The 27499-nt window shown below is 52.1% G+C and overlaps 1 protein-coding gene across 2 annotated transcripts in view; it reads left to right on the top strand.

Annotated features, from left to right (window-relative positions):
- fndc3ba (fibronectin type III domain containing 3Ba) overlaps positions 1 to 27499 on the top strand; it is a 347890-nt gene that overhangs the window by 215230 nt on the left and 105161 nt on the right. Inside the window, exon 4 of one of the 2 annotated variants that reach the window (XM_052018781.1) lies at positions 25974 to 26050. The exons of the other annotated variant lie outside the window; for it this stretch is intronic. Coding sequence (XP_051874741.1) covers positions 25974 to 26050 — 77 coding nt within the window. The remainder of the gene's footprint in view (positions 1 to 25973; positions 26051 to 27499) is intronic. 2 annotated transcript variants of the gene reach the window in all.

Below are 27499 nucleotides of genomic sequence, written 5' to 3'. Positions count from 1 at the left end.
ACACCAGGGTACAGTGCTAGGTGGGGATAGGTCTGTCTCTGTATAACACTGGGTACAGTACCAGTGGGGATGGGCCTGTCACTGTATAACACCAGGTACAGTGCTGGTGGGATAAGGTCTGTCTCTGTATAACACTGGGTACAGTACCAGTGGGGATGGTCTGTCACTGTATAACACAGGGGTACGGTACCAGTGGGGACTGGTCTGTCACTGTATAACACGTACTGGTGGGGACAGGTCTGTCCACTGTATAACACTGGGGTACTGTACTGGTGGGACGGGTCTGTCGCTGTATAACACTGGCGTACAGTACCAGTGGGGACATGTCTGTCACTGTATAACACTGGGGTACAGTACCAGTGGGGATGGGTCTGTCACTGTATAACACCAGTGTACAGTGCTGGTGGGGATAGGTCTGTCTCTGTATAAACACTGGGGTACAGTACCAGTGGGGATGGGCCTGTCACTGTATAACACCCAGGGTACAGTGCTGGTGGGGATAGGTCTGTCTCTGTATAACACTGGGGTACAGTACCAGTGGGGATGGGTCTGTCACTGTATAACACAGGGGTACGGTACCGGTGGGGACAGGTCTGTCACTGTATAACACTGGGGTACTGTACTGGTGGGGACAGGTCTGTCTCTGTATAACACTGGGGTACAGTATCGGTGGGGACTGGTCTGTCACTGTATAACACGTACTGGTGGGGACAGGTCTGTCACTGTATAACACAGGGGTACGGTACCAGTGGGGACTGGTCTGTCACTGTATAACACGTACTGGTGGGGACAGGTCTGTCACTGTATAACACTGGGGTACTGTACTGGTGGGGACGGGTCTGTCTCTGTATAACACTGGGGTACAGTATCGGTGGGGACGTGTCTGTCACTGTATAAAACCGGGGTACGGTACCGGTGGGGACGTGTCTGTCGCTGTATAATACCGGGGTACGGCACCAGTGGGGACGGGTCTGTCGCTGTATAACACTGGCGTACAGTACCAGTGGGGACATGTCTGTCACTGTATAACACTGGGGTACAGTACCAGTGGGGATGGGTCTGTCACTGTATAACACCAGGGTACAGTGCTGGTGGGGATAGGTCTGTCTCTGTATAACACTGGGGTACAGTACCAGTGGGGATGGGTCTGTCACTGTATAACACAGGGGTACGGTACCGGTGGGGACAGGTCTGTCACTGTATAACACGTACTGGTGGGGACAGGTCTGTCACTGTATAACACTGGGGTACTGTACTGGTGGGGACGGGTCTGTCTCTGTATAACACTGGGGTACAGTATCGGTGGGGACGTGTCTGTCACTGTATAACACGTACTGGTGGGGACAGGTCTGTCACTGTATAACACAGGGGTACGGTACCAGTGGGGACTGGTCTGTCACTGTATAACACGTACTGGTGGGGACAGGTCTGTCACTGTATAACACTGGGGTACTGTACTGGTGGGGACGGGTCTGTCTCTGTATAACACTGGGGTACAGTATCGGTGGGGACGTGTCTGTCACTGTATAAAACCGGGGTACGGTACCGGTGGGGACATGTCTGTCGCTGTATAATACCGGGGTACGGCACCAGTGGGGACGGGTCTGTCGCTGTATAACACTGGCGTACAGTACCAGTGGGGACATGTCTGTCACTGTATAACACTGGGGTACAGTACCAGTGGGGATGGGTCTGTCACTGTATAACACCAGGGTACAGTGCTGGTGGGGATAGGTCTGTCTCTGTATAACACTGGGTACAGTACCAGTGGGGATGGGTCTGTCACTGTATAACACAGGGGTACGGTACCGATGGGGACAGGTCTGTCACTGTATAACACGTACTGGTGGGGACAGGTCTGTCACTGTATAACACTGGGGTACTGTACTGGTGGGGACGGGTCTGTCTCTGTATAACACTGGGGTACAGTATCGGTGGGGACGTGTCTGTCACTGTATAAAACCGGGGTACGGTACCGGTGGGGACGTGTCTGTCGCTGTATAATACCGGGGTACGGCACCAGTGGGGACGGGTCTGTCGCTGTATAACACTGGCGTACAGTACCAGTGGGGACATGTCTGTCACTGTATAACACTGGGGTACAGTACCAGTGGGGATGGGTCTGTCACTGTATAACACCAGGGTACAGTGCTGGTGGGGATAGGTCTGTCTCTGTATAACACTGGGGTACAGTACCAGTGGGGATGGGTCTGTCACTGTATAACACCAGGGTACAGTGCTGGTGGGGATAGGTCTGTCTCTGTATAACACTGGGGTACAGTACCAGTGGGGATGGGTCTGTCACTGTATAACACAGGGGTACGGTACCGATGGGGACAGGTCTGTCACTGTATAACACGTACTGGTGGGGACAGGTCGTGTCACTGTATAACACTGGGGTACTGTACTGGTGGGGACGGGTCTGTCTCTGTATAACACTGGGGTACAGTATCGGTGGGGACGTGTCTGTCACTGTATAAACCGGGGTACGGTACCGGTGGGGACGTGTCTGTCGCTGTATAATACCGGGGTATAGCACCAGTGGGGACGGGTCTGTCGCTGTATAACACTGGCGTACAGTACCAGTGGAGACATGTCTGTCGCTGTATAACACTGGGGTACAGTACCAGTGGGGACGGTTCTGTCACTGTATAACCTTGGGGTACAGTATCGGTGGGGAAGGGTCTGTCGCTGTATAGCACTGGGGTACAGTACCAGTGGGGACGTATATCTCTCCACCGCGGAGAGTTTTTGATGTCCAATATGTGGATCACGGGTTATTGTAACCAGCTTAATTCTGCACCGTCTGCCACCACCACGTCAGCATATGATGTCATCCTTAATTTTTTTTTCATGTTTCAGCCTCAAATCTGAACATTTAACATTCTTACTTCCTCTGGTCCCTCTGAGTGAAATTACTTTTGATAATAACTTTTCCTTTGCTGGTTTCTGGTTTAGCCTCCTTGTTGAACAAGTCTCTTCTCTTCGCTTTATGTTGTTGGTATTATGCGTCCAGTAGAAGATTGGATCCCGAGGTGGGGTTCAAGCAGTTTCTTGAGGACTCCTTCCCTCAGTCATCTCCCTCTCCCCACTTCCTTGTAGCCTGTTGATTTTGTTGTCCAACACCCATCAACTGATGTCAGCTTTGAGCGCCAGGCTTCTGCTCACCTTTGTGTGAAGACAGAGTGGTGCCAAAGTAATCATGCCACAGGAAACCACTGGACACTCACACAGGAGGACCAGTTGCATTTCTGAAGCCTCCTTTCTGTCTTCACAGTGGTGCTCGTCAGACAGTATGAATCCTGATCTCGGTGCTGTCTGTGTGGAGTTTGCACATTCCCCCTATGACCATGATGGTTTCACCTGGGCGTTCCGGTTTCCACCCACATCCCAAAGACTTGGAGGTTGGTGGGTTAATTGGCTGCTGTGAATTACTCCTAGTGTGTGGGTGAAGGGTAGAATCGGGGGGAGTTAAAAATAGAACATAGAACAGTACAGCACAGGAACAGGCCCTTCAGCCCACCCTGTCTGTTCTGAACATGATGCCATTTTAAACTAAATCCCTCCTGCTTGTATATGACCCATATACCTCCATCCCTGCATATTCATGTGTCTAACTGCCTCTTAAACATCATTATCATATCTGCCTCCACTACCTCCCCGGCAGCACGTTCCAGGTACCCACTGCTCTCTATGTAAAAAAGACTTGCCCTGCACATCTCTTTTAAACTTTCATCCTTTCACCTTAAATGCATTGGACACAGGAGAATGCAGATGCTGGAATCTGGAGCAACACACAATCTGCAGGAGGAACCCAGTGGGTCGAGCAGCATCGGTGTGGGGAAAGGAATTGTCGACGTTTCGGGCCAGAACCCTGCGTCGTGAGTCCTGATTCAGGGTTTTGACACGAACCATCCGCAATTCCTTCCTCTGACAGACACCGCTCGACTCTCTGAGTTCCTCCAGCAGGTTGTGTGTTGCGAGAGAAACAAAGGACTGTAGATGCTGGAATCTAGATGAAAAACACGATGATGCTGGAGGAACTCAGCAGGCCAGGCAGCATCCGTGGAGAAAAGCAGGCGGTCACGTTTGGGATCAGGACCCTTCTTCAGGGATTGTGTGACACCGTATCTTGTTGGAGATAGTTGACCAATATGTGGGATGGACTTCAGGAACAACTCGATCCCTGCCTCTTCCGTATTGTCCCAGGATTCATGCGATAGGAACTTTTTAGAAACTCTCATCAACTGTCACAACCTAAATTCCTGAAACGTTGACCACCTGCTTTTCTCCGTGGATGCTGCCTGGCCTGCTGAGTTCCTCCAGCATCATCGTGTTTCTCAGGTTGTGTATTGCACCTTAAGTGCATGTTGTCTGGCACTTGACATTACTGCCCTGAGATAGAAGTGAGTTGCTGGGAAGGATAAAAACCAGAATTAATGTCAGATGGTTGGTGTTCGGCATGGACACGTTGGATCGAAGGGCCTGTCCCTTGGTGTTTGTCTCGATGACATCCTTTGCCTCTTCCACTCTACTGGTGTGTTCATCCCTCAGCATAATCCATCACATGCGATGGGGACGTTTTACCCAGTGAAACACAAAGGAGGGAGAACGGATGAATCTTGAAATCAGAGCCTGCGCCCTCTGTTCCCAAGGTGATCATCAAGCTGCTGCTTGCTGCACTGACTTCAGAGAACCTTCCTAACTGTGGGCGGCCCTCCTTTCATGGCCTTGTGTTGCACAGGGAGAGGCGTTTAGCCCATCGAGCCTGCGATTGATCTTTGAAAGGGCTTGTTGAATCAAGGAATTTGGAGTCACACAGCACAGGACAGGCCCCTTGACCCAACTTGTCCAAGGTGCCTTCATGAACTGTTTCCGCCTCTAAACCGCTCCAATCCATCCCATGGCTGTGCGGGATCTTGCTGTGCGCCTCTGGGCTCCACCATTGCAGAAGTGAGCGTTTTCAATGGCTACACTCCACTCTGGAGGTCTTGTACTGCGACAGAGATTTACGTCTTTCTGTGCTCCTCTCCAAACTAGCGGTGGTGGGATCTGTAACATCCATCAGAGGGGAGGGAGGGGGGCAGACAGGTTATCAAGGGGAGGTAGAAGAGAGAGTGAGGGGGGGAGACGGTGACAGGACAGAGAAAGGGAGGAAGAAACACAAAGAGGAATGGAGAGAGAGAGAGGGATAGGGCAGTAGAAAGGAAAGAGAGAGGCAAACAAAGAGGCTGATGGAGAGAGAGGGGAGAATTATACAGAGAGAGAGAGAGAGAGAGAGAGAGGATGAGATCCGGTTGAGAGACGGCACTTCTGCCAGTGCTGCATTCCAACGCCAGCCTGGATTTTGTGTCGGGTCCCAGGGGAGTGTTTGAGCCTGCGGTCTCTGGGGACAGTTGGGAGGCAGCTGCCGAGACAAGCGGGCCATCTATCTGTGGGGGCCAGCGGAATTCCTGATTAAAATGGCTCGCTAATGTGATTTTCTGCATGTTTCCCTGGAATAATGTTGTGCTGCTGTTTGTTCCTGATGTTTGGTTGCTGTCTGATGTCAGTCCTGCTGAGTACCATAAACCCTCTAATAGACGGCCCACAGAGATTCAGGATGGAAAGTCCATTGGAAGGGGGACTTGGGCGGAAGTCCTCACAGGGCAGTCCCTTGGTGGGCAGGAAGGGGTCCATCTCTGGTTCCCTGGGCAAGTGTCTGGGTCCCTGGGTCACACATGCCTGGCTAGTGTGAGCCCCTCCCCTTGGTCTGGGTCAGAACCCCATCTGACAGGTCTGGTGACCACACAATGGCAGCCAGCACATTGATGAGACCTGGACCTAACCACTGACCAACTTGGAACCAGCTATTTGGCCACAGGAGGTAGAACCAGATTTGGTGAGGTGTTTAACCCGGGGGAGATCTCTGCACTCACTCCTGGCCAGCGGACTTCCCCCGAGCAGAGCTGCCTGTCCTGTTTTGTGGGAGGGGTGACCGACCTTTAAAAACAAACATCTCCGATGGGGGCCTGGTTTGAGCTGGTTACGTTCCGATCCGATTTGAAATTCCTCAGGTCTTAATGGCTGGGTTTTAATTCCCAGCTCCAGAGCAAAAAGAAGCGATTCATTCACGGGCACAGAGGCAACAATGGTGTGCCCTGTGCTCACGGCCCAGAGTGCTGCTGGGACCCCTCCCACGCTCCCAGCAGCTGGCCAGTGGTTTCCTCAGCTTGCACTGGGGGACGGGCAGGATGGCTTCACACACTGGTGACTCCTCCATTTCCCACACTACATCTTCTTGCTTTTCTCCATATCCTCCCCATCCCTCCTCCCATCTCCCTCCCCATCCCTCCTCCCTCCCCATCCCTCCTCCCATCTCCCTCCCCATCCCTCCTCCCATCTCCCTCCCATCCCTCCTCCATCTCCCTCCCCATCCCGCCTCCCATCTCCCTCCCCGTCCCTCCTCCCATCTCCCTCCCCATCCCTCCTCCCTCCCCATCCCTCCTCCCATCTCCCTCCCCGTCCCTCCTCCCATCTCCCTCACCCATCCCTCCTCCCATCTCCCTCCCCGTCCCTCTCCCATCTCCCTCCCCATTCCTCCTCCCTCCCCATCCCTCCTCCCATCTATCTCCCCATCCCTCCTCCCTCCCCATCCCTCCTCCTACCTCCCTCCCCATCCCTCCTCCTATCTCCCTCCCCGTCCCTCCTCCCATCTCCCTCCCCGTCCCTCCTCCCTCCCCATCCCTCCTCCTATCTCCCTCCCCGTCCCTCCTCCCATCTCCCTCCCCATCCCTCCTCCCTCCCCATCCCTCCTCCCATCTCCCTCCCCATCCCTCCTCCCTCCCCATCCCTCCTCCCATCTCCCTCCCCATCCCTCCTCCCATTCTCCCTCCCCATCCCTCCTCCCATCTCCCTCCCATCCCTCCTCCCTCCCCATCCCTCCTCCCATCTCCCTCCCCATCCCTCCTCCACATCTCCCTCCCCGTCCCTCCTCCCATCTCCCTCCCCATCCCTCCTCCCTCCCCATCCCTCCTCCCATCTCCCTCCCCGTCCCTCCTCCCATCTCCCTCCCCATCCCTCCTCCCATCTCCCTCCCCGTCCCTCCTCCCATCTCCCCATTCCTCCTCCCTCCCCCTCCCTCCTCCCATCTATCTCCCCATCCCTCCTCCCTCCCCATCCCTCCTCCTACCTCCCTCCCCATCCCTCCTCCTATCTCCCTCCCCGTCCCTCCTCCCATCTCCCTCCCCGTCCCCTTCTCCCTCCCCATCCCTCCTCCCATCTCCCTCCCCGTCCCTCCTCCCATCTCCCTCCCCATCCCTCCTCCCTCCCCATCCCTCCTCCCATCTCCCTCCCCATCCCTCCTCCCATCTCCCTCCCCGTCCCTCCTCCCATCTCCCTCCCCATCCCTCCTCCTCCCCCATCCCTCCTCCCATCTCCCTCCCCATCCCTCCTCCCTCCCCATCCCTCCTCCTATCTCCCTCCCCGTCCCTCCTCCCATCTCCCTCCCCGTCCCTCCTCCCTCCCCCTCCCTCCTCCCATCTCCCTTCCCGTCCCTCCTCCCATCTCCCTCCCCGTCCCTCCTCCCATCTCCCTCCGTTCCCTGCTTTCCTTCCCATCTCTATCTCACCTCGCGCCTCCCCCCCCACACCTCAGTCCACAATCCCCCCTCCCCACTACCCCACTCCTTCCCTGTCCATCCTCACCCCTCATCACCTTCCATCCTCTCCCTCCCTCCCTGTCCCTTTACCCCCCTCCTTCTTTCCATTCCCCTCCCTCGCTTTTTCTCTGCTCCTTATTCGCTCCCCTCTCTCCCTTCCTTACCTCTTTCGCTTCTCCTCCTCCCTCTCTCCCGCCCCTCCCCTTCCCCCTCCATTCGACCTCTGCTTCCTCTCTCCCCCACTCCACCTCCCTCTATCCCCTCTCCCTGCTGTGCCTCTATCCGCTCTCCCCCTTTCCCCTCCGCCTCCCACCAACCTCCCTCTCCCCTCCCCTCCTCTCCCCCTCCCCCCCTTCCCCTCCGTCTCCCACCAACCTCCCCTCTCCCCTCCCCTCCTCTCCCCCTCCCCCCTTCCCCTCCGTCTCCACCAACCTCCCCTCTCCCCTCCCCTCCTCTCCCCCTCCCCCCTTTCCCCTCTGCCTCCCACCAACCTCCCTCTCCCCTCCCCTCCTCTCCCCCTCCCCCCTTTCCCCGCCTCCCACCAACCTCCCTCTCCCCTCCCTCTCCTCTCCCCTATCCCCCTCTCCCACCCACCAATCTCCCCTCCTCTCCCCCCTCCCTCCCCTCCCTCTCCCACTCTCCACCTCTCCTTCACTTCCCCTCTCTCTGTCACTCCCCAGAGACTCGTGCCCACGATCCGGACCCACCCTCAGGGTGCTGCAGTGTCTGAGGCACCGCTGTCACAAGCTGTGCACCCCCCCCCACCCCCCCCCCCCCCCCCCGGCATTCTCTGAGGTGAATGGAAGAGATCGTCTGGCGCTGTTTTGAGGAAGAGGACCAGGGAGTTCTCCCTGGCCAGCATTTATCTGTCAGAGGTGGCTGTCTGTGGGATCTTGCTATGTCCAACAGTTACCTGCACGCCACCACCTGTGTATCGTTCCCTGGCTCTGAGGGATCCAGGGTTGGGACATCCTGAGGTGGTGAAGGATGGGACAGAACCTTGGAAAGACAGGCTTACATTTCTACAGAGCTGGCTGAGCTGGTCCCCTTCATTAAGAGCCCGAGGGTGCCCGGTGGTTGGAGGATGTTCAGGCGAGGTCCCCCCCCTCCTCAACCTCTTCCCCTGATTCCCCTCCTCCTGCATCAGTCTCGGGTCCTGAGCCAATGCATCACGGGGGACATCAGTCCTTCTGGGTCTGAAGCCTGGTCTTCTTGCCCTGCTCCACACCATAACTCCACCCTGTACACCCATGGTTTCAGCTCCCGGGACCCTCGCTGAACCTCTCCCTTTGGGGTCGAGCTACTGCTACTCAGCTCCGCATTTTCTCAGGAGATAGAGGGAGGACAATCAGCCCATCAAGTCTCTGCCAGCTCACAGAGCCAATCCCATTCCCCTGTCACCTAGAACACAACACAAAATGCTGGAGGAACTCAGAAGGTCGGGCAGCATCTATGGAGGGAAATGAACAATCAACGATTTGGGCCAAGACCCTTCATCAGAACTGGTGTTTATGTTGACGTTGATCATTTCCCTCCACAGGTGCTGCCTGACCTGCTGAGTCCCTCCAGCTCCTTCGTGTATTGCTCCAGATTTCCAGCATCCACAGTCTCTCGTGTAAACCCTGCCTCCAATTCTCCCCACATTCCCATCAACCCTCCCCACTGACCTCTGGCGCTGTCTGTGTGGAATTTTCACGTTCTCCCTGGGCTTCCCCTGGGTGTTGGAACTCCTCCTGATATCCCAAGGTGTGCCTATCCATGGGGGCCTGTCCATTATTCCAAACTCCCCGAATGAAATGTTAACTGCCCACTGTAAATTACCCCTGGTGTAGCTATGGAATCAACGAGAGTTGAGAATGTTATGGAGTCACACAGCATGGAAACAGGCCCTTCAGCCCAACTGGTCCATGCTGACAAAGATCCCCATCTAAGCCAGTCCCATTTGCCCACGTTTGGCCCATATCCCTCTGAACCTTTCCGATCCATGTACCTGTCCAAGTACCTTTTAAATGTTGTTAATGTACCTGCCTCAACCACTTCCTCTGGCAGCTTGTTCCATACACTCACCACCCTCTGGGTGAAAAAGTTGCCCCTCAGGTTCCTATTAAATCTCTCCCCTCTCACCTTAAACCTATGCCCTCTAGTTCTTGATTCCCCAACCCTTGGAAACAGACTGTGTGCATTCACCCTATCTATGCCCCTCGTGATTTTATACACCTCTATAATATCACCCCTCATTCTCCTACACTCCAGTGAAGAAAGTCCCAACCTGCTCAACCTCTCCCCATGATAGTCCCTGGAGTCCTGGATACACCCTCATAAATTTTCTCTGCACTATTTCCAGCTTAATGGCATCTTTCCTACAGCAGAGTGACCAAAACTGAACACAATACAGCCTCACCAATGTCTTGTACAAGTTGCAGAGCCTGAGGGAAATGGGATTCAAAAAACAAACCGCTGGAGGAACTCAGCGGGTCAAGCAGCATCTGTGGAGGGAAAGGAATGGTCGAGACTCATTGGGATTCACAAATGGGAATGGGGTTGATGGGCTAAATGGCCTCCTTATGTGTTGTAATGAGTAAATAAGATGCTCCTTACACCCTTTGGCTGAGCATGTGGTCACCAGTCCAGCGTGGACCTTTGTGAAATATCAGGAACTGTTCACGCATTAAGTGCGGTTTAATGACTTGCGGGGCCCGAGAACTGAGTTGTGTCCTTCTGTGTCGTATGGGGAACTTAAATCAAGTTAATTCAATCTGAAATAATTAAAATAAGAAGTTGTTCATTCTCTCTTCTCCCCGCTTCCATTGGGCGGAAGATACAAAAGCTTGAGAACATGTACCACCAGGCTCAAGGGCAGGCATGGTAGTGTAGCGGTTAGCGTAACGCTATTACAGCGCCAGTGACCTGGGTTCAATTCTGACCACTGTCTGTAAGGAGTTTGTACGTTCTCCCTGTGCCTTTGTGGGGTTCCTCCAGGCGCTCCGGTTTCCTCCCACATTCCAAAGACGTACAGGTTAGAAAGTTGTAGGCATGCTATGCTGGCGCTGGAAGCACGGTGACACTTGTGGGCTGCCCCCAGAAGGTACTATGCAAAAAAAAAAGCTGCATTTCACTGTGTGTTTCGATGTGCATGTGACTAATAAAGATATCTTATCTTCTATCCCACTGTTATCTGCTGAATGGACCTCTCATATGCTAAAGATGAATTCTTGATCTCTCAATCTACTTCGTTGTGGCCCTTGCACCTTATTGTCTGCCTGCACTGCACTTTCTCTGTAACTGTGACACTTTATTCTGCATTCTGTTATTGCTTTTTCCCTTTTGTACTACCTCGATGTACTTGTGTATGGAACGATCTGTCTGGATGACATGCTTTTCACTGCATCCCTGCACCTGTGACAATAATAAACCCATGACCAATTAACGGTGGATGTGAAGCTGCTGGGACCAAGACAGAAACCCACCTGGTTCACCCAGGTCCTTCAAGAGACGATGCCAGCCACCATCACTGTGTATGACGCCTGACTCCCCCATTGTGATTGGCTCACAGTTGTTCTCTGTGGAGACCCTGCCAGCCATGCAGGAAGACGGGTCAATGAGCAGTGGGGTGTACAGTAAGGAATCCTGTAATTACAGGCAGCAGGGTCAGACCAGAGCCTCAGACCTTGCCCTGTGCCCTCTGCTTCACCCTTGGGACCAGGCTGGACAGTGACAGCCTCCCCAGTCGGACTGCCAGTCTGTGCGCTGTGTGAACGTTGTTGCACAGTCTGGGTGCACCTGCATGGAAGAGTTGGCCGTTTTTATATGCGTTGCCCAAGTGCATTCTTCCAGTGCAGGCTTTCACGGTGCAATTGTAACCGCGGGGAACTGCAGTCTGTGCAGGGGCTGATCAAAGGGAGGGTAATTGGTTTATTGTCGTCACGTGTACCGAGGTACCCTGAAAAACTTTTGTTTGTGTCATCCAGACAGACCATTCCGTACTGGAGTGCGATTTGGTCCTTGGCAGCCAGAGGTGGGGAGAGGGGAGCCGGGAAGGGAGTCAATATATCTCTGCTGGTGTGGGCGGGTACAAGGGATGCTTTCAAGGGAATCTTTCAGTGCTTTGAGATAAATACTCTGTGTAATGCGAGGTAGTACAAAAAAATGCAGAATAAAGTGTTCCAGTGTCAGAGAAAGTGCAGGGCAGGCAGACAATAAGGTGCAAGGACCATGACAAGGTATATTGGGAGATCAAGAGTGTGTTTCTATTGTATGAATGTCCATTTAAGAGTCTGACAGCAGGATAGAAGGTGTCCTTGTGCCTGGTGATCCATGTTTTTGTACCAAGCTTTTGTACCTTCTGCCCAACAGGAGAGGGGAGAAGAGAGAATTACTGGGGTGTGAAGGGCCCTTGATTACAGTGGCTGCTTTCTTGAGGCAGTGGGAAGTGTAAACGGAGTCCATGGAGGGGAGGCTGGTTTACATGGTGGACTGGGCCGTGTCCACAACTCTCTGCAATTTTCTTGTGGTCTTGGGCAGAGCAGTTGCAAGGAAAGGACTCAATGCAAGAACATTATAAATAGGAGGAGGGGTAGACTATTCAGCCCCTCAAACCTGCTCTACCATCCAACAAGGTCATAGCTGGTTATCTCACTGAGCCCCATTTTCCTGCACTATCCCCATATCTCTTTATATGGTGAGTGCACACAGTCGTTTCCCCAGGGAAGGGGAACTAAAATCTACAGGGCACAGGTTTAAGGTGAGAGGGGAAAGATTTAAAAGGGACCAGATGGGCAACTTCTTCACCCAGAGGGTGGTCAGTATATGGAACAAGCTGCCAGTGGAAGTGGTTGAGGCAGGTACATTAACAACATTTAAATGACATTCAGACACATTCATGGACAGGAAAGGTTCAGAGGGATATGGGCCAAAAGTGGGCAAATGGGACTAGCTGAGATGGGCATCCTGGCTGGCATGGACCAGTTGGGCTGAAGGGCCTGCTTCCATGCTGTGTGACTTTGTTGACCTTGATGACTATAATATCCAGAAATCACCCGAGTCGCCACAGCTGCCCGGGAGAGAGTTCCACAGATTCACCACCCTCTGAGTGAAGATATGGATGTTTTAGAATAAAAGGGCGTCCCTTTAAAACAGAGATGAAGAGGAATTTCTTTAGCCCGAGGCTGTTGAATCTGTGGAATGTAAGTCTTATGGAAATGTCTTCCCAGCTCATTCCTAGCTGGTTTAATGATGAACCAAGCTGAGGATATTCTCCTTGGCTGGGGAAAGCACCGTTGAAGGTCCTGGAATCGTGTTGACTGGGCAGATGCAAGCAGCCTTCTGTCCCTTGGCAGGGAGAGGACGGGTTGGTGAGAAAGGTTTCCACCACTGGAGTGCGATTTGGTCCTTGGCAGCCAGAGGTGGGGAGAGGGGAGCCGGGAAGGGAGTCAATATATCTCTGCTAGGGTGGGCGGGTACAAGGGATGCTTTCAAGGGAATCTTTCAGTGCTTTGAGATAAATACTCTGTGTAATGTGACTTGCTGCAGCTTGGCAAGTTGTGAGATCTCACCCAACAATTCGGGCCTCTTGCACGTTCCCCGGAGAGCCTTCGGCTACCTGGGCCTCGAGCTCTGGGCTTTCCTCCACGGCCTTTTCTACCCCTCTCCCTCTGCTCTCCATCGTGATACCCAGTTAAGCCTACCTCACTGACCAACTGCCGGGTCCCATCCCCTCGTAACTCCCTGCATGGCTCGGTGTCGCCTGTCTCTCTCTACGACGTGGTCTAGGAACCACCCTGATGTTGAGAGCGCTCAGGCTAAGAAATAAATGAAGGATAGGACTGCATCCCTTTGGCACCGTTTCGGAGAGCTCACCTCACTCCTTCCGAAAACAGACGGTTGCAGTGGGCTTATGACTGGGTCTTTGGGGATGAGAACTCCAGGGAACGTCAGAGTGTGGGAGGTTAAGCAAAACATGGAACATAGACCACTACAGCACAGTACAGGCCCTTCAGCCCACAATGTTGTGCCGACATTTTATCCTGCTCTAAGATCTATCTAACCCTTCCCCTCCACATAGCCCTCCATTTCTCTATCATTCATGTGTCTTTCTAAGAGTCTCTTAAATGTCCCTAATGTATCCGCTCCCACAACCTCGGCAGGCAGTGCGTTCCACGCACCCACCACTCTCTGTGTAAAAAACTTACCCCTGACATCCCCCTTATACCTTCCTCCAATCACCTTAAAATTATGCCCCCTCATGTTAGCCATTGTCGCCCTGGGAAAAAGTCTGACTGTCCACTCGATCTATGCCTCTTATCATCTCGTACACCTCTATCAAGTCACCTCTCATCCTCCTCCTCTCCAAAGAGAAAAGCACTAGGATGACTTCCAATTTCAATTCATTCAATCACCCGGTCCACCACCCTACGCACTCCCTCCCTACACTGCCGTATGCACCGTCCACAACATGCGCTGCAGTTACTTGCCCCAGTTACTCCGACAGCACCTCCCAAACTCACCGCCTCTCCCACCGACGAGGATCAGGGTGGCAGGTGCCGGATAACACCACCACCGGCAGGTTCCCCTTCAGGTCACAGACCATCCTAACGTGGAAATATCTCTGCTCCTTCACCATCACTGGGTCCAAACCCTGGAGCTCCCTCCCCAACAGCACCGTGAGAGCACCTTCTCTAGAAGGACTGCAGCGGTTCACTTCCCCACCCCCCACCGACCTTCTCAAGGGACAGTTAGGGAGGGGCAATTAATGCTCAAATACTACTGATGCTCAGATCCCAATAAGCGAATATAAGACTAGAAGATATAGGAGCAGAATTAGGCCATTCGGCCCACCGAGTCTGCTCTGCCTTTCGATCATGGCTGATTTTCTTTTTCATCCCCATCTCCTGCCTTGTAACCAGCCAGAGGGTGGTGAAGCTGTGGAATTTGTTGCCACAGAGGGCTGTGGAGGCCAAGTCATTGGGCGTATTTGAGGCAGAGATTGGTAGGTTCTTGGTTGGTGAGGGGGTTAAGGGTTATGGGGAGAAGGCAGGAGAATGGGGTTGAGAGGGAAAAATATATCAGCCATGATCGAGTGGTGGAGCAGACTCGATGGGCCGAGTGGCCTAATTCTGCTCCTGTCTCTTGTGGTCTTCTAGCCTTATCTGCACCCCTGCAGTCTCACAGCTGGGCCGTGGGCACCACCCACGGAGAGAGGGCTTCCAACCCCTCACTTCCCGAGGGGAGAGGACGCCCCCAATTGTGTATTGAGCACAAGTGTCCCACCGACTTACTGAAGTGCATCCGCAGTTATTAAAACTCGATCTGCTTGCAGGCACTCATCTCTTTCAGTGGCTCAGGCAGGGTTGAGTTGCCTGGGCTGTTCAGGAGACCCTTGATCAGAGACAAGCAGTGGTTTGTTCTGGGAGGCATAGAGTCACTCTTGAGGGCCTTTTGTGCTCCCTTTAGCTTGGCTCTGCTGCCAATGAGTGTGGGGAGGAGGGAGGGTCTGTGTCTCACAGTCCTGTGGCCTCAGTGGAATTTGGATGTTTGCTTTGTGAATCTATTCAAACAACAGCGTGTTTGCCAATCTGCCCTGCATGTCGCCGGCTGCTTCAGAGATGTCCCACTCTGCTTGCTGTAGTGTGCCACGCAGCATTCAGACCCTCCCAGGGTAGAGGGGCTTCAGTCAACAGCTGGGGGCTGTGAGCTCGGGACAGAGCCACTGGATTCTCAGGAGCTAAGCATGGGTGTCCAGGAGAGAAAAATAGGGGGCTATGTGGGAGGGAAGGGTTAGATAGATCTCAGAGCAGGATAAAACGTCGGCACAACATTGTGGACCGAAGGGCCTGTACTGTGCTGTAGTGTTCTATGTTCTAGAGGTTTGGGAGCTGGGAGGTGTCAAACCAAGCACACTGTGGACCAACCAACAATCCGCTGGAAGAGCTTAGCAGTTCGAGCAGCATCTGTGGGGGGGGGGTTGGGGAAGGAATTGTCGACATGTTGGGTCGAAGTTTCACAGCTATCTACCCTATCTATGCCCCTCATAATTTGATAAACCTATATAAGGTCAGCCTCCTTCACTCCAGGGAAAACAGTCTCAGCCGATCTCGAATACTGAGAGGCCTGGATAGAGTGGATGTGGAGAGGATGTTTCCATCAGTGGGAGAGCCTAGGACCAGAGGGCACAGCCTCAGAATAAAGGGACGTCCCTTTAGAACTGAGATGAGGAGGAATTTCTTCAGCCAGAGGGTGGTGAACCTGTGGAATTTGTTGCCACTGAGGGCTGTGGAGGCCAAGTCATTGGGTGTATTTAAGGCAGAGATTGGTAGGTTCCTGATTGGTAAGGGGGTTAAGGGTTACAGGGAGAAGGCAGGAGAATGGGCTTGAGGAAAATAAAATCAGCCATGATTAAATGGCAGAGCAGACCCGATGGGCCGAGTGGCCTAATTCTGCTCCTATATCTTATGGTCTCCTGGATCCGCTGAGTCCCTCCAGCAGATTGTTTGTTGCTCCAGATTCCGGCATCTGCAGACTCATTGAGCAATTGTCTCCCAAGGCCTCTTGAGAAGTTTTTTAAATGGTCTGTTGTTCTATTTTCCTGCGCGGTAACCTATTCCTCACCCCTCCCTCCTACCCTAACCCCTGATTCCCCCTCCTCCCTACTCTCCCCAACATCCCTCACTGTTCCTCCTCACCGCCGTAAGGCAGGAGCCAGAGGAGACATTCCGATTCCTTGGAAAAGAGCGGGACCATTGTCCCACATTAATTCGACATTAATTCCCGAAAATTGAAATGAAATCAGGGGATGGTGGGATTGTTCAGCGTCTGTGGAGGGGGAGCCATGCCAATATTCCAGGTCGACCTTTCATCGTTCTGCCAAGGGAGGCAAATCCTCGGCCTCATCAGACCGGGACTCCCTCCGCAGACGCTGCCTGACCTGCAGTTCATTCGCTTGTTTGTATTTCCGTTTTGTTTTTTTACTAAGAGCCCAAATACCTTTTGCCCTGGCTTTGACTGGGATCTCACGGTGCGCGAATTGGCGACCGCTTTTTCCGGCAAAACCGGGAATTTGAAGTGACAGAAGCAGGCCATTTGGCCTTCTGAGCCGGCTCTGCTGTTCTGTAGAGTCACGGAGTTAGAGAGTCCCACAACTCAGAAACAGGCCCTTCGGTCCAACTGGTCCATGCTGAACAAGATGCCCCTTCCAAGCTCGTCCCATTTGCCTGCGTTTGGTCCATATCCCTCTAAACCTTTCCGATCCATGTACCTGTCCAAGTGTCTGATAAATGTTGTTATTGTACCTGCCTCAACCACTTCCTCTGGCAGCTCCTTCCACATAGATACCACCCTTTGTGTGAAAAAGTTGACCGTCAAGCTCCTATTAAGTCTCTCCCCTCTCACCTTAAACCTGTGCCCTCTAGTTTTTGATTCCCCATCCCTGGGAAAAAGACTGTGTGCATTCACCCTCATGATGTTATACACCTCTGTAACATCACCTCCCAATCTCCTGCACTCTAAGGAATAAAATCCTAGCTGGTCCAACCTCTCCCTATAACTCAGTCCCTCAAGTCCTGGCACCATCCTTGTAAATCGTTTCTGCGCTCTTTCCAGTTTAATAACATCTTTCCTATAGCAGGGCGACCAAAACTGAACACAATACTCCAAGTGCGGCCTCACCAGCGTCCTGTACAACCGCACCATGACCTCTCAACTTCTACACTCAGTGCCCTGACTGAAGGCCAGCGTGCCAAACACCTTCTTCACCACCCTGTCTACCTGTGACTCCACTTTCAGTGAACCATGTACCTGTACTCCTAGGTCCCTCTGCACACTGCTGTTCACTGTGAAAGTCCTACCTGGATTTGACTTTCCAAATTGCAACATCTCGCACTTATCTGAAGTAAACTCCATTTGCCATTCCTCGGCCCACTTACCCAGCTGATCAAGATCCCCCTGTAAGGTGTAAAGTGTCTGCTGAAACCTCCGGCCTCCCAAAAAAACACCTCACAAAGTGCCAGTCTGGCTGTGAGGCACCTTGGGAACCTCCTGAAGCCGAGTTAGGTGCTACAGAAATGCAAGTCTGCCCATTTTCCTTTACCTCTGCAGGATGCTTATGTATGTGGAGCATGAGAGAGAGAGGGGAGGGGTGGCATTGGGTAGTGGAGGGGGCTGGTGGTGGAGGGGGAGGCAGTGGTGGGGGGGGGTGGTTAGAGAGGGAAACTTGCATGAGTTCCCTGGCTGTTTGTCAAGTATTCCAGTCAAATTTCCTGTTTATCGGAAGAAAAATAAAACTGTGGCTGCAATAAAAACACCAGGAGTGGGTTGGTGGGAGAGGAGGGAGGGGCTGTCCTGCTGCAGCCCAGTCCGTGCAGCCGAGCTGCAGAGAGATACCGAGATAATTGACACCTAAAGGCCGTCTGCGCAGGGAACAAACATTATTTTAAAAGGGTGTCAATCCCCAAGGATATTTGCAGCAAGTTTCCCGGGTGCCGGGTTCCTGGTTTGACTCACAGGGGAGGAGGCAATGAGACTGCCGCCTGCTGGAGGCAGGGCAGATCTCCGAGCCCCTTCCTCCCTGTTCATTAACCCTTCCCCCCCCACCCCTCTCACTGCCTCCAGTTCAGGCTTCTTCAACCCCGTGCAGTGCAGCCGAGAGTTGGAGGGGGGTGGAGTTTGGAAGCTCCCGGCCAGCACCCCATGGAGTTTCTACAACTCGAGCAGTGCAGCTCGCAGAGTTGGAGACCCCAGTTCAATCCTGACCTCGGGGAGCAACAGAGGACCTTCCGGAGGGGCTCAGCGGGTCGAGCAGCATCTGTGGAGGAAGGAACTGTCGACGTTTCGGCTCAACCCCTGCATTGTTCTCTAACACCCCCCCACCCCCACAGATGCTGCTCGACCCATTGAGCCCCTCCGGCAGGTTGTCTGTCGCTCCCTTCAATCTCCTGTCCTCGGGTGCTGTCTGTGTGGAGTCTGCACGTTCTCCGGTTTCTTCCCACATCCCAAAGACATGCGGGTCGGTGGGTTAATTGGACGCTATAAATTGCCCCTGGTGTGTGGGTGAGGGGTAGAATCTGGGGGCCCTTGCACTTTGTTTGTCTTTCTCCGTAATGGACTCTGACCTCACGATCTACCTTGTTGTGACCTTGCACCTTATTGCACTGCACTTTCTCTGTAGCTGTGACACTTTACTCTGTACTGTTACTGTTTTTACCTGTACTACATCAATGCACTCTGTACTAACTCAATGTAACTGCACTGTGTAATGAATTGACCTGTACGATTGGTTTGTAAGACAAGTTTTTCACTGTACCTTGGTACAAGTGACAATAATAAACCAATTCCAATAACTGTAACACGATAATCTGCAATTTGTTTTTCCTTTTGTACTACTCCAATGTACGGAATGATCTGTCTGGATGGCCCGCAAACAAAAGCTTTTCACTGTACCTCGGTACACGTGACAATGATAAACCCAAAGTAACTGCAGAATGGAGGTAGAGTGAGAAGCAGGATTAATGCAGGATTGGTGTAATTGGATGGTTGGTGGTGAGCACAGACTCATAGAAGCATAGAAAACCTACAGTACTATTCAGGCCCTTCGGCCCACAAAGTCGTGCTGAACATGTCCCTACCCTAGAAATTACTAGGCTTACCCATAGCCCTCTATTTTTCTCAGCTCCATGTAACCTATCCAAAAGTCTCTTAAAAGACCCTATCGTATCCGCCTCCACCGCCGTTGCCGACAGTCCATTCCACACACTCACCACTCTCTGAGTAAAAAATTTACCCCTGACGTCCCCCCTATACCTACTCCCCAGCACCTTAAACCTATATCCTCTTGTGGCCACCATTTCAGCCCTGGGAAAAATCCTCTGACTATCTACATGATCAATGCCTCTCATCATCTTATACACCTCTATCAGGTCCCCCCTCATCCTCCGTCGCTCCAAGAAAAAAAGGCCGAGTTCCCTCAATCTGTTCTCATAAGGCATGCTCCGCATTCCAGGCAGCATCCTTGTAAATCTCCTCTGCACCCTTTCTATGGCTTCCACATCCTTCCTGTAATGAGGCGTCTCGATGGGCTGAAGGGCCTGTTTCCCTGCTATCACCCTCTCCATGACTCTGAGCTTCTTGACCGAGCTGCCAGCTTTGCATTTCACTCAGGGGTGTGTCGACGGATTTATACTGGATCGCCTAACCTCGTGCTTAAAAGGCAGTGCTATTGAACCATAGCTATGCACTTAGAACACTTGTGCTTGCTTTCAGGTCCCTCCCTCCACCTCCCTAACCACCTCCAGCCTTTCAGTGCTCCAGTTCCAGCCCAGGATTATCGTCACCTCACCACTGGCGGCTGTGCCTTCTGCTGCCTGGCCCCTGAGCTCAGGAATTCTTTCTGTCCAAAGCTTTCCTATGAGGATCTCCTAAAAGCCAAGGCTCTGACTGAGCTCTTCTTCACTGCTCCTGGGAGATGCCTTGAACTTTCTTCCTTCTTTAAAGGTTCTAAATACACCAGAAAATAGGAGTAGTCCACTCGGCCCTTCAACCCTGTCTCACCATGCTTGACCTATGCTGGCTCTTCTGTATCAGTTCCCCATAACCCTCAATTCCTCGATCTTTCAAATATTTATCTACCTCCATCTAAAATATCTCTAATGATCCCGCCTCCACTACCCTACATGGGTCAGAGATTTATTACATGTTTACCAGGATGCTGCTTTGATTAGAGGGCAATAAGGAGAGGTTGGACAAACTTGGGTTGTTCTCTCTGGAGCAGTGGAGGCTGGGGGGAGATCTGATAGAAGTTTATAAGATTATGAGAGGCATAGATAGAGTAGACAGCTGGTATCTGTTTCCCCCAGGGTCGAAATGTCTAATATTAGAAGGCATGTTTTTGAGGTGAGAGGGGGTAAGTTTGAAGGAGATGTGCGGGGCGAGTTTTTTTACACAGAGAGTGGTGGGTGCCTGGAATGGGCTGCCGGGGTGGGGGTGGAGGCAGATATGATAGAGGTGCTTAAGAGGCTCTTAGATAGGCTCATGAATGTGTGGAGAATGGAGGGAGATGGACATTGTGTTGGCAGAAGTGTCATTTCTGGGATGAGAGGGTTGTCCTGTCAAGAGAGGTTAGACAGTTTGGGTCGGTATTCCTTGAAGCTTAGAATAATGAGGGGTTACAATTAAGATCCTAAGGAGGCCTGACAGGGGTAAATGTTTCGATGTTTCCACTAGTGGGAGAGTCACGAACAAGGGGACAAAGTTACAAAATAAGGGACCAGTTATTTAAACTAACACAGAACACAGAACAGTACAGCACAGGAACAGGCCCTTCGGCCCACCATATCGTGCTGAACTAATTAAACAAGTAATTAAACGCCTAACGAAACTAAGCTTCATGTACCTATCCAACAGCCTCTTAAAAGACCCTATCGTATCCGCCTCCACCACCGTTGCCGGCAACCCATTCCACACACTCACTACTCTCTGAGTAAAAAACTTAACCCTGACATCTCCTCTATATCTACTCCCCAGCACCTTAAACCTGTGTCCTCTTGTGGCCACCATTTCAGCCCTGGGAAAGATCCTCTGACTATCCACCCGATCAATACCTCTCATCATCTTATACACCTCTATCAGGTCCCCCCTCATCCTCCGTCGCTTCAAGGAAAAATATAGTGAATCTCCTTTGGATTGCCTCCAGCATTACTATATTTTTTTAAGTAAGGGGACCAATAAATATTTGTTGTTATAGCGACATTTGCAGAGGTGCAAAGGGACCTGGGAGTCCGAGTTCAGGATTCCCTAACGGTTAACTTGCAGGTTGAGTCGGTAGTAAGGAAGGCAAATGCATATTGGCATTCATTTAGAGAGGACCACAGTATAAAAGCAAGGATTTAATGCTGGCGCTTTATAAGGCATTGGTCAGACCACATTTGGAATATTGTGAGCAGTTTTGGGCCCTGTATCTAAGAAAAGATGTTCTGGCCCTGGAGAGGGTCCAGAGGAGGTTCACGAGAATAATTCTGGGAATGAAAGGGTTAATGTACGAGGAGTGTTTGATGTCTCTGGGCCTGTATTCAATGGAGTTCAGAAGGATGAGGGGGGATCTCACTGAAACCTACCGAATACTGAAAGGCCTGGATAGAGTGGATGTGGAGAGGATGTTTCCATCAGTGGGAGAGTCCAGGGTCTGAGGGCACAGCCTCAGAATAAAGGGACGTCCCTTTAGAACTGAGATGAGGAGGAATTTCTTCAGCCAGTGGGTGGTGAACCTGTGGAATTTGTTGCCACTGAGGGCTGTGGAGGCCAAGTCATTGGGTGTATTTAAGGCAGAGATTGATAGGTTCTTGTGTGGTGAGGGGGTTAAGGGTTACGGGGAGGAGAATGGAGTTGCAAAGAAAAACAAATCAGCCATGGTTGAATGGTGGGGCAGACTCGATGGCTGAATGGCCTAATTCTGCTCCTCAATGAGACCTTAAAGCAGGGTTCTTCCCTTGGGTGGTTTGATGAGTGGTAGGTTCTGATGTCCCTTGACTGGTGGAGGGTAGCTGGCAGTCAGCACAGTGCCAAGGGAAGAGCTGCTCCCTGGGGCACTGCCAGTGAGACAATGATAAGATAAAATATCTTTATTAGTTACATGTAGATTGAAACACACAGTGAAATGTGTCTTTTTGTGCAGCCTGCAAGTGTCGCCACACTTCCAGCGCCAGCATAGCACGCCCACAACTTCCTAACCCGTACATCTTTGGAATGTGGGAGGAAACCGGAGCACCCAGAGGAAACCCACGCAGACTCGGGGAGAACGTACAAACTCCTTATGGACAGCGGCCGGAATTGAACCCGGGTCGCTGGCGCTGTAATAACATTACGCTAACCACTACACTACCGTGCCTGCCGCTTCCAGCTCATCTGCCCTTGGAGACGGGTTGGGGCGATCGGGAAGGGCTGGGGCTAACTGGAGAGCTCTTCGGAAGAGTTAGCAAGGGGAGAATGGGTCGGGCGAGTGTACCGAAGCCTCTCAGCGCATGGAAACAACTGGTCGTGCAACACCCTCGCCTCCGGTCATGGAGTGGCAGCCCCCGCACCCTGACATTCCATCCGGGATCGGGGACCTGTCGGAGTGAGATGGGAAATGATATTAAAACCAAACCAGCGTGAAACTGAGGATTATAAAAGCATTTCCAGCTGTTGGCAGAGAGACTGAGGGAGAGACTAGCCCCTGGTTTTCCCACCGGACCGAGACACTTGTTTGGCGGGGATGGGGCTTAAGGCAGAATTTGGAATGTGGGATGAGTTTACTGGATGTTGGCGAGGGAATGCTCGGCACCAGGAAGAGGAGCAGGTGAGGGGCTGGCTCCAGAGGGAGGTGGAGTGAGATCCACAGCTGTTGTCGCTGTGCGAGGGAGAGATTGCAACAGTGCAGCAAGGGGAGGGGCAGGTCGCAGCTCACCGAGCAAAGCATGGGGGCACTCCTGTCAGCTAACTCCAGCGAGGAAAATCACTGCAGGGTTTCCGTCTCCTGTTCCCACCTCCAGGCGGGGGGTTGCAGTCTGCAGGGGCGCAGGGTGGTGTCATGGAGCACTGGTGCATGCACTGGTACTGTGTCATGATGCGCAGGATCCTGCTCTGGTGCCATGAAATTGACCTGTGAAGCGCAGGTGCATGCACTGATACTGTTGTGGGTCACTGGTGCATGCAGTGATTCTGTTGTGGAGCACTCGTGCTGTTGTGCAGCACCAATGCATGCACAGATGCTGTGTTGTAGAGCAGTGATGCCCGCACCTCTCTCCCACTCCCTCCCTCTCCCTCCCTCTCCCATTCCCTCTCACTCTTCTCCCATACGGAAACTTCAGCCCTTCAGCCCAACTGGTCCATACCGACCAAGATTCCCATCTAAGCTGGTCCCATTTGCCTGCGTTTGGCCCATATCCCTCTAAACCTTTCCTATCCATGTACCTGTCCAAATGTCTTTTAAATGATGTAATTGTACCCACCTCAACCACTTCCTCCAACAGCTTGTTCCACACACCCACCACCCTCTATTTGAAGAAGTTGCCCCTCAGGTCCCTTTAGATCTTTCCCCTCTCACCTCAAACCTATGCCCTCTATTTTCTGGTTGCCTTTCTGTGGGTAAAGGACTGTGTGCATTCACTGTATCTATACCCCTCATGAATTTTAACACCTCTATAAGGTCACCCCTCAGCCTCCTATGGTCCAAGGAACAAAGTCCTAGCCTGCTCAACCTCTCCCTATAACTCAGTCCCTCAAGTCCTGGCAACAAAATCTCCTCTGCACTCTTTCCAGCTTAGTGGCATCTTTCCTATAGCAGGGTGACCAAAACGGAACACAATCTTCCGAGTGCGGCCTCACCAACATCCTGTACAACTGCAACATAACGTCCCAACTACTGTGCTCAGTGCCGTGACTGATGAAGGCCAGCGTGCCAAGCACCTTCTTCACTGCCCTGTCTCCCTGCGATGCCACTTTCAGGGAACCATGTATTTGTATTCCTGAGTTCCTCTGATCTACAACGCTCCACAGGGCCCTATCGTTCACAGTGAGAAGAGACTGCTTCTGACAATGGGAGGGCTGGTGACGAGAGAGGAACGCCAGCGTACCAAAAGGGGGAATGAGAGTGTTGCTGCCTCTTGGGTTCTCCAGGTAGACCCCATCAGAAGAAACACCCTCATCAACCTTGACTAGCAAAACAAGGCATTCTGACATAAAAACAAGGAACCTTGGAAACACTCGGCAAGTCGGGCAGCATCTGTGGAGAGAAAAAGAGAGCTGATGTTTCAGGAGCTGATAGCCCTGCCTTGTTTCTACCTCAACTGAAATCAGTCAGACAGAGGGCCTTTCTTTACAAACCCTCACTGTCCATCCCTGACTAGCGATGATGTACACCATCCCTCTGAATATCCCAGCGAGAAGTCTTGCCTATAATCACTCCCGTTCCCTTCTCCGATCACTTCAGCCTCCTTGAAGTCAGGAAGGACACCTGGAGCCAGGGAGGGTTGGGGATAAAGGTTGACCCTGGTAAAAATCCCACGCCTGCTGTTGCACAGAGGATTTGGGAGCGGGTTTTCCCTCCTACCCTGTGTTTATCCCTCAATCAACATAAAATGATCAGGTTATTGGGATCTCTCTGTGCACAAATTGGTGGCTAATCCCTCTTTCTCCCTACAAAAGTAGATAAGATCTTTATCAGTCACATGTACATCGAAACACACAGTGAAATGCGTCTTTTCTGGGGGCAGCCCGCAAGTGTCGCCACGCTTCCGGCGCCAACACAGCACGCCCACAACTTCCTAACCCGTACGTCTTTGAAATGTGGGAGGAAACTGGAGCACCCGGAGGAAACCCACGCAGACACGGGGAAAACGCACATCTTTGTCCAGTAATATTAGGCAGTGATTAGACCCTACCTGGAAAACTGTGTGACTCTATGAGTGGTATTTTAATAAATTGATTTGTTATTGTCTTATGAGACCATAAGACATAACAGCAGAATTAGGCCATTCAGCCCACTGAGTCTGCTCCACCATTCGATCATGGCTGATTTATTTTTTCCTCTCAACCCCATTCTCCTGCCTTCTCCCCATAACCTTTGACGCCCTCACTAATCAAGAAGCTACCAATCTCTGCCTTAAATACACCCAATGGCTTGGCCTCCACGGCCGTCTGTGGCCAAAAATTCCACAGATTCACCGCCCTCTGGCTGAAGAAATTCCTCCTCATCTCTGTTCTAAAGGGACGTCCTTCTCTTCTGAGGCTGTGCCCTCTGGTCCTGGAACCAGAGGTCACAGTCTCGATATAAAGAGTCGGCCGTTCAGCATGGGATATGAGGAGAACTTTCTTCATCCAGTGTTGGTGAGTCTGTGGCGTTTTCTACCCTAGAGGTCTGTGGAAGCTCAGTCATTCAGTATGTTCAGGGCTCAAGGACAGTTTCTATCTCGCTGTTATCACACTCTTGAATGGACCTCTTCTACAGTACATTAAAGATGAACTCTTGATCTCCGAATCTGCCTCATCGTGGCCCTTGCACCTTATTGTCTACCTGCACTTTCTCTGTGACTGTAACACTTCATTCTGCATTCTGTTTTCCTTTTGTACTACCTCAATGTACTTGTTAATGGAGTGACCTGTCTGGATGGCACGCAGACAAAAGCTTTTCACTGTATCTCGGTGACAATAATAAACCAATTATTCAAGAAGAGATGAATAGTTTTTGTCTACGAAACTGTTCCCAGGGCAACAATGGCTAACAACTGAGTGGTCTATCCCTGTTTTCATTTTGCGTGTTTATATGTTCTGAAGACCCCTCCCCTCCACCCCCTCATGATGTGTGTCATTGCAGGTCCAGCTGAGGTGCCCATGATGTCCCCCAATGGATCCATTCCCCCCATTCACGTCCCACCAGGTTACATCTCACAGGTGAGTGATCACGATGAGCGGCTGGGTGCTGGAGGCAGGCTCCGGCCTACTGAAAGGGTGACGTCCCGACCCCCTTCCTCCCGAACATAACCCAGGGGAGGAGTGGGCCCAAGCGGTGCAGCTCCCAGCCTCGGGTCGCCAAAGACTGCACCAATGGCTCCATCGTGAGCCAATGAAGCACACCAGGAGACCAGGGACATGGGGGATCCAGTCCAGAAGGAGGGCTCGGAGAAAGGAAACATAAACACAGTGTCTTATGTTATTGCTTGAGTTTTTCTTAAAGAGGAGATTGGATGAATAGGGATCCAATGTGGCAAATGTATAGCACAGGGAGAGTATCTGTGGGCTGTGGAGGGGATTCAGTGGGTGGGGGGAGTCGGTGACGGGGGAGAGTGTCCATGGGGGCAGTTGGTGATGGGGGAGAGTGTCCGTGGGCTGTGGGAGGGGATTCTGTGGGTAGGGGGAGAGTCAGTGACAGGGGACAGTGTCCGTGGGCTGTGGGAGGGGATTCTGTGGGTGGGGAGAATTCGTGACAAGGGAGAGAATATAATTTAGTTGTTTAATTGGGACAAGAGGAATTCAAAATGTCAATCCCTTTGAGCAGGATGTGGATTAGCCACTGGTTTAACAAAACAGTGCTGACCTGTCTTTGAACTCAGGAGGTGGAAGGGTGCCTGGGGTTGTGTTAGATGGGTTTTGCTTGTGTTGCAATGTGTGTTACTGGAACTGAGAGTAAACGTGTTTAACTCATGACTTCCAGAAAGCTGTACATTCCTGAATGAAGAGGTGTGTGTGTGTGTGTGTGTGTGTGTGTGTGTGTGTGTGTGTGTGTGTGTGTGTGTGTGTGTGTGTGTGTGTGTGTGTGTGTGTGTGTGTGTGTGTGTGTGTGCATCTGTTTTGGTATTTGTGTCCCTGTGTACTCATGTACGCGATTGTATGTGCGTGTTTGTGTGTATGTATATCATTTTCAGAACGAATGGGGAACTGTTTAGCCCAAGGTGACCGTACTCCCAGAACCAAGGCCCTCCCTGCCTCACACATCAAGCTGCAGTCTGCAGATGACACTTTGAGTGTTGTCCACACTCAGAGACCAAGCTCTGAGCCATGGTCAACTCCTTCATGGTGCCAGCATCTTTACTTTCTTAGAAGGTTGAGGAGGGTCAGCATGTCACCAAACCCTCCAACAAACTTCTGCAGACGTGCTGTTGAACGTGTCCTGACTGGGTGCATCACGGTCTGGGATGGCAATTCAAATGCGCAGGAATGTAAGAAGCTGCAGAGAGTAGTGGACTCAGCCCTAATACATCACGGGCACATCCCTCCCCACCATCGGGAGTATCTACAGGAGGCGCTGCCTCAAGAAGGCAACATCCGTCATCAAAGATCCCCACCATCCGGGCCGTGCCATCTTCTCGCAGCTCCCATCGGACAGGAGGTACAGAAGCCTGA

Source organism: Pristis pectinata, chromosome 6 (assembly GCF_009764475.1).
Source record: "Pristis pectinata isolate sPriPec2 chromosome 6, sPriPec2.1.pri, whole genome shotgun sequence".
Taxonomy (NCBI): domain Eukaryota; kingdom Metazoa; phylum Chordata; class Chondrichthyes; order Rhinopristiformes; family Pristidae; genus Pristis; species Pristis pectinata.
Note: the sequence above shows the minus strand (reverse complement) of the source record. Positions and strands in the feature narration are given on the sequence as shown.